General features: G+C 35.5%; 1 protein-coding gene across 1 annotated transcript; it reads left to right on the plus strand.

The window, feature by feature from the left end:
• Positions 1–842: 842 nt before the first annotated feature.
• LOC107710508 (sarcolipin-like) lies at positions 843–4,293 on the plus strand. The gene is made up of 2 exons (XM_016515291.1): positions 843–1,185; positions 3,830–4,293. Exon 2 carries the CDS (start codon positions 3,885–3,887, stop codon positions 3,981–3,983), a length of 99 nt encoding a protein of 32 aa, XP_016370777.1. The 5' UTR covers positions 843–1,185; positions 3,830–3,884; the 3' UTR covers positions 3,984–4,293.
• Positions 4,294–8,195: the final 3,902 nt, after the last annotated feature.

An 8,195-nucleotide genomic window follows, 5' to 3' on the forward strand; every position in this document is an offset into this window, starting at 1 on the left:
TTTGGTTTGAAGCAGCAGCTCCAGCTCGAGTGGTTTTATATTGTAATGTGATCTCGACTCACTCCACTTTGAGCTGCTTCACCAGCTGCTGGATTCCAGCAATGGGACGTCACTGGCATGATCGCCATGGCAACAGTGCTCCTGGATCAGGTGCACTCACGAGGAAAAGAGGAGACGGAGCAGCAGAATTCCTCCATCTGCTCTGCCTTCTGGAAAGATTTATATTGAGGTTATTTCAGCTCACACACAAGTCAACAAGCTGCTGTAAGTGGAAGAAGAGACGACTATAACCCCTCAAAAGCACTCCTCTCTCATGATGCATCATTTCTGATGCTGATTTTTATTTTTTCGTATGTTACACGTATGCTGTGGCACAGAGGCGTCTGTCCGCATTAATGATGCTGAAAATTCAGCTTTGCATTACATTTTACAATATATTCACTTAGAAAACACATATGTGTCCCTGGAGCACAAAAGCAGTCTTAAGTCGCTGGGGTATATTTGTAGCAATAGCCAACAATACATTGTATGGCTCAAAATTATACATTTCTCTTTTATGCCAAAAATCATTAGGATATTAAGTAAAGATCATGTTCCATGAAGATATTTTGTAAATTTCCTACCGTAAATATATCAAAACTTAATGTTTGATTAGTAATATGCATTGCTAAGAACTTCATTTGGACAACTTTAAAGATGATTTTCTCAATATTTAGATTTTTTTGCACCCTCAGATTCCAGATTTTCAAATAGTTGTATCTCGGCCAAATATTGTCCTATCCTAACAAACCATACATCAGTGGAAAGATTATTTATTCAATTAAAAAAAAATTATGACTCTCTCTCTCTCACACACACACACACACACACACACAGGCTCTTTCTGCATATTGTCAGTCATGCGTGTCACAGGTGTGTTGAGGCTCAGAGGCGTCCGTCTGTAAAGCACTAACAACAGAGCTCAGCTCACCCTCATCCCACTGGAGAGCTGCAGCAGCTGGACTCTGATCCAGAACCCCACAGCTGAGTCTCGCAGACGCTTAAATACTGTGACCTCAGCACTGCTGCTCCAATCCGGTCCGGTCCAGTCCAGCGTGGCTGCTTTAAGAGCTGAGAGATGCATCAGCTGCACTCACAGAGACTTTAAATCTGCCGAGTAACAGACTCCAGCTGAACCTTGTGCAGGTAAGAAGCATCCAGACGAGCCACATCTGCAGAAGGATGTTCTTCAGTCTTTGCCCTTTCATCTAATTTAAGGCCATTTCAGTGCATCATGGAGTTTAGACTGGTCTGGGTGTATAACGTGTTGATTGGATGCACAAGCTTTTGCAGTTTTGCAACATGCATTTCATTGTTCATGCAAACTCAGGTTCTGCTGTGCTGTGGTTTTCTCTCAGGTTTGTGTTTTGCTACACATTGCTGTTTGTGACACTCCTGCTGAATGATTGTGTGCTTGCAGTTTTAGTTTGAGGGGAAAATAACCTCTTTAAATATGTCAAAATCTTAGTTGGGAGACATTTGGGATGAAAATGTTAAAAAGTTTGGGATCGGTACATTTTCTTTTTTTGACAGAAACTGCATTAAATTGATCAAATGTGACAGTAAAGACATTTATAATGTTACAAAATGCTGTTCTTCTGAACTTTCTACTCATCTGTGAATCCTGAAAAATAAAATGTATCACAGTTTCCACAGAAATATTATTGATAATAATCAGAAATGTTTCTTGAGCAGCAAATCAGCATATTAGAATGATTTCTGAAGATCATGTGACACTGAAGACTGGAGTAATGATGCTGAAAATACAGCTGCGCATCACAGAAATAAATTACAGTTTAACAGATATTCACATGAGAACAGCTGTTTTACACTGTAATAATATTTTGCTATTTTTAAAGTATTTTTGATCAAATAAACACAGCCTTGGTGAGCAGAAGAGACTTTAAAATATTTAAAAAATGTGCCAACCCCAAACCTCTGAACCTTTAAAGATCTAAAAAATTTTACATTTTCTTGCCTATAATCATTAGAATTGATTTTATGTAGAAACAAAAGTCTATGATATGTGATAGGGACAGTAAATGTGTGTGTGTGAGAGAGAGAGTGTGTGTGTGTGTGTGTGTGTGTGTGTGTGTGTGTGTGTGGGGGAGTGTGTGTGGGCGTGGTATTCTGCTGGACACACTTATTTTAGTATTATTTACGCACTATTATAGTCTTCATTAATTATTTAAACTAATTTTTATTTTTATACCTTTAGTTTTTATTTTAATTTTAGTTACTTTTGTCATTTTTATTATTTTTCATTTTAAATATTACTATTTAGCTTTCATTTATTTTAGATTAAGTTCAGTTTTAGTTTGAATTTATTTTTATTTAAAAATTTTAATTACCTTTAGAATAATATAAATATAATTTAAATATTGAAAATATTTAAATGTTGCTTTGGCAGCTAACTGAAATGTGTTTTTCATCTAATATTTATATTTTATTTTATTTCAGCTTTATTTAAAAAAAAAAAAAATGATTTACTAGGTTTAATTTTAGTTGCCAAAAATAACCCTGGAGCTAGACTAATCATAGCTACACTAATTACAGTAGAAAAATTATTAAGTCATGAAACTTTTATGTTAAAATGTGCTTTTTAACATAAATAAAACATTTTGCCATATTTCACCACAAAATCAGAAGCTAGAAATAAGAAATAATATTTTGCATAAACAAAACCTATTTTAGAACCTATTTTAGAAATGTTGCTTTGGAAACCAACCAAAAATAAATTCGTTTAAATTTATTTTAAAATGAATTGAATTTTATTGTATATTTTTTTCTATAATTTATTTTAGAATTTGCCTTTGGCAACTGAATGAAAGAGGTTTAGGTTTTTCATCTAATATTTATATTTGGTCATATTTCAGCATTATTTCATTTAACAAAAATGTTTTAATAGTTAATAACGTGTTTTTCATTAAAATATGCATTTATTTTTATTTTAGCAATGATCTAAAGAACACTTTTAAATGTTTCACTGATGTAACTTTTAATTGAATAATTTAGTGAAATGTTTTGAAACATTTTGCTCTTGCTTGTTCCACTGCTGTCTGACTGCAAAACAGCTACAAATATAAGCTTTATTAATAATGCATCATGAACAACCGCTCAAAACAACCAGCAAAAATAATCCGCCAATCCAGTCAGAGAACGTTCATTTCTCAGCCGTCTGATTTATAGAAATATGACTGCCATCTTCACTACATACACTGTAAAAAATGTTTTAGATTATCAGAGTGCGTTTTACAAAAAAAAAACGGGAGTGTGAGTGTGAGGTTGAGTGTGTGTGTGAGTGTGTGCGTGTTTTTGTGACAAATGAGGACATAAATTTGTATAATGACAAAGGTATGACATAGGTATTACAAGGAGAAGGTGACTTATGCGGACATTACCCCATGTCCCCACTTTTCAAAACGCTTATAAATCACACAGAATGGAGTGTATTGAAAATCTGAAATAGCACAAAGTTTCCTGTGAGGGGTAGGTTTAGGGGTAGGGTTGGTGTAGGGCAATAGAATATACGGTCTGTACAGTAGAAAAACCATTACGCCTATGGAGAGTCCCCACTTTTCACAAAAACAAACCTGTGTGTGTGTGTGTGTGTGTGTTTGTCGCAGCAGTTAAACTGATGATAGATTTGTGTTTGAAATTCAAAGCCAAACAGGGGGTGAAACTTGGACGGATGAATAGATGGATGGATAGACTGCTGGCTTCATTTCTTAATGACCAGCATACTTGTCTATTTTCCACATCTCTCTCTCTCTCTCTGTCTCTGATCCAGAGCTCCGGTCGTCTCCAGTCTTCCAGCTGTCGTGTTTCTGCTCTGAACATCTCAGATGGACCGATTCGCACAGGAGCTGTTTCTGAACTTTATGATTGTGTTGATCACAGTTCTGCTCATGTGGTTACTGGCCAAACAATATCAGGATGCATGAGGAGCTCATTCCTCCTCCTCATCATCATCATCATCCTCAGCTGTGAAGATGAGCTCCAGCACCGGATGATGATGTTTCTGCAGACGGATGGAAGATGTGCCAGTCAGGATGAATCGTCTCGTGATGCCTTCAAAAGCAGCACAGTTTGTCCGTATGGATTATTGTCATGTGTTAAATGTTAAATGCTTTGATACCCTGGATGTTTAATGTGATAAATTGGGAAAAAACACTCAAATTAACTGCAGAAAGAGTACCAGCAATGTGTCGAGAGAAGACATTGTTTTATTTGTTTAAATAAAGAACTCTTTGGCAATGCAACTGTGTGTTTGTGTGTTACGGCATGCGTCTCTACACTGTAAAAAAAATCCGTAAAATTTACGGTAAAATACCGGCAGCTATGGTTGCCAGAACTTTACCGTGAAAAATACGGTAGGAACATTTTAGGTTTTACAGAACTGTTTAAATTTACAGTGAAAAACTGTATTTCATTACTGATACAATGTTAACATGCAAACCTTTGAGTCCAAGAGTTGGGCTCTTGAACCTTGACTTTTTAAAAATAGTTTTTTTTGGTTGCTTAAATTAGCTGTGTTTATTTAATGCAGCTTTTATAGCAAGAAAAGCCAAAAGAATCTCTGATCAGATAAAACGGGTGTTTGTGATGTCAAGACCATCATGAGCTAGTCTGATTCACTTGACAATCAAAAAAAAAATTTCATGCTGCAATGCATGCTGGGAGTTTTGTACCGGCAGCCAGCATGCAATGCGGCATGATTTTTTAAAATTAATAATAGTCACCATTGTTGAGATTCATGTGCTGATTCCTTATGTCTGTGTGTGTCTAAACGGTGCTGTAGCTCTAAAGGTTTTGCGCATAAAATGTTTTAAATTTTTTTTACATATCTTGTAGAGTCATATTAGTACCATAAACAATAAAAATTTTAATCAACCCCACTAATTGAGATCAGTGAATCAGATCACAAGATGATGATTTCATCATCAATAATAGTTATCAAAACCACTACATTACAATTTATCTCGGCTCTTCTTGTCATAATAAATGTGCTTTACACACACAGAAGCAACAGCAGAGAAAAACTAACATTAAAGAGTCAAGGGTCAAGAGCACAACTAAAGCAACCACTGATCGCCAAACAAAACATTTTCAATACAATATAAACCTCGGTTAATTCTCAAAGAATTTTTGTAGATATATCACAGAACTAAAGTGATTTACATTAAGATACAGAAATACAATGTTAACTTTAAACTAAAAATTCTGCAACAAGATCACAAAGTTCAGGAGTTAATCTGAACTGATTTACATTAAATGCTCTCTAATGATGCACTTCAGTACATATGTCTATCATCTATAGATTACTACAGATATGTGTGCAAATTCTGCTTTAAATCTCTTTTCTCACATAAAGCCTTCAAAGGTTTTTTAATATAGCGCACAAGCCATAGAAAATGATTTCTGATGCTCTTTTTGACATTTCTGAAGCTTGACAGGCGTGATTATTATGAACTGTTGTCGTGTGGAGAGCGTTGAAGAAAGTTTGTCAAATTTTTACAGTTTTTCTGGATTGCTAACACACTATAACTGATTCATTTGGCCCAATTTTCCAAACCATTCATACAGGAGCATCAAAAAATGAACTCAAACAGCACACATTTATCCCTGTGTGAACATTCAGTACCAAAACTGATGCCACACAGGTCAGAATCTCAGGATGATATGAACAAGAGCACAGCTGATTATGAGTTTTGGAAAATGAATCCTGGTAGTGCGAGACAAAGAGGAATATGAGGGGGAATAAAAATGAAGGGGATGAGGTCAAATTTCATTTTACAAAGCACTATAGTTGAGCATGTTCTTCTGCATGCACTGACCATGAGGGAAGGTTTCAATACTACTGACACATACAATATAATTACAGTACATAGCAGCAGTACTGCAGATGAGAGAACTTTCATTATTCTATGTACAGTAAATACTGTAGCACATGTTGAACTGATTTGAAGCCAAGTATGTACTGTATTTGTGCAGAACTGAGAGACGGCTGTCTAGGGGAGGCAGAGAAGTCTTTTGTCAGAAGACTTAGAAACTGCTATAACAAATAAGGATACTACCAATACTGGGATGCAATTTGGCAGAGGATGCTGAATGAATTTATTTACAGTAACTGACAGTATATTCCAAAGTGTGTTTACTGTATATTCTGATGTTTGGTCTTTGAACTTTTCTCTTCTAGTGCTTTTCATCTACTGTAAGATCTCTTTATAGTGTAATGAAAGTAAACGTTTCTTAGAGTTTAATGCTGAATTTCACTGTATCTGCACCCCTCTATTTATGTTGTATACTGTAACAGACATTGACTAGAAAAAGGATTCCTGTTTCCCAAAAGCAGGTTTGTGTAATTGTTTTGAGTTGATGTCACTAGTGTTCTCTAGACAGTGAAGTATGTGTGTATTTGGCAGGTTTGTGTGTCATCTGAGGCCAAAGTTTGAGTCTGACAAAAGAGAACAAGTTTTTGACTAAACTATTTGACTTTGACCTGGAAGTTTGAAGTTTGCACAAGTTTGTGTGTAGTTTTGAGATTGTGTTTACAGTTGTCAGAAAATGGTGAATTGCGTGTTAGTAACCGAGAAAATGTGTTTAGAATGACACGAGGAACAGTTAAAGGAATAGTTCAGCCAAAAATGAAAATGATCTGAAAATGTGCTCACCCTCAGACCATCCAAGATTATGATTGTGATGTTTTTATCAGCTGTTTGGACTCTCATTCTGACGGCACCCATTCACTGCAGAGCATCCATTGCTGAGACACTGATGCAATGCTACATTTCTCCAAACCTGATGAAGAAACAAACTCATCCCGATCTCTGATGATCTGAGAGTGAGCACATTCTCATTTTTGGCTGAACTATTCCTTTAAATCATGGCCGCAATTTACTTTTCATTACCTCGTTTTCAAAACGAATTAGTGCATCATGGCCTCAATTGAGTTGATGGCTTCCCGCTGGATTCCAGGGGCCTCATTTATAAAGTGTGCATACGCTCAGATTTGATCTTAGAGTGTGTATGCGCTTAAATCCACGCTAACGCTCATATTGGTAAAAACTGGCTTTGACTTGACAAAGTGCTTAGCGTCACGTCAGGGTCTGAGCAGACCTACGCACTTTTCTTGTTGGAGTACTGCAGGTTTATGGAAGTGTAAGCTGTTCTTGCAGCTCGCGGTTTTAAATTAAAGCAGTAAGCCCCAAGAAGCTGTGGTTTACAGTGAATTTATAACAGCTAAGGGGTGTTGTTAGGTACAACGCGAAGCGGATTTATAGCTGTTATAAATTCACTGTATACCACGGCTTCACGGGGATTATTGCTCTTATAAAACGGTTATTCCATATACGTAGTAAGGTTTCACAAAATAAAGCAGAGCAAATAAAGTGTAATGATATTAATAAAAACAGTATTCTTCCACCAAACAATGTAGCTCCTCAGAAACAGTTGTGGTTGCAACAAAGTGGTTGCCGAGCAACAGACAAACGTAAACAAAGGTGTATGTTACTTTGTAGAGTAATTTACAACAGCTTCGAACGCGGCTCAGCCAATCAGAATCAAGGATCGGAACTATCCGTTTTATAATAAAGAATTCGGATGATGACTGGTGATCTTTTATATGTTAATGACATTAATTAGGAGTAGTTTACAAGGCAGAGAGCTGAAACCATTAAGTTGTGTGCAAGTTTAAGATAATTTGCGATTCATAGATTTCACATCTGAAAGAGAGGCGTACGTGCGTTTTCTGTGCATTCTATGAATCACATGTACGCCAGTGGTGTGCGGTGTTCTAAAATGAGGCAAAAAAATATATATATTTTTTTTTAATCAAATGTAAATTCATGTCCCAGTCACATTTTCTTAGTTAAATAAACATTATTTACACTATCAGAAAAAGAAAAAAAAAATTATATTTTATATTTTTACATTAACAATGTAATGAATATTTTATTTATTAAAGCCATGTATGAATCTCATCAAGTTAGTGTTTTTAGGCATTTTACATTTATTCCAAAATAATAACTCAAGGCAGTAACAATTTAAAAATATATTTTATTTTGAACTTATGTTCAGCTATTCTTTTTAATAATGAACTTTTAACTATGTTTTAATTTTTTGGATCATCAGTCATCAAAGCTCGGTAAATATTG

Source organism: Sinocyclocheilus rhinocerous, unplaced genomic scaffold (assembly GCF_001515625.1).
Source record: "Sinocyclocheilus rhinocerous isolate Xijiao unplaced genomic scaffold, SAMN03320098_v1.1 scaffold867, whole genome shotgun sequence".
Classification (NCBI taxonomy): Eukaryota; Metazoa; Chordata; class Actinopteri; order Cypriniformes; family Cyprinidae; genus Sinocyclocheilus; species Sinocyclocheilus rhinocerous.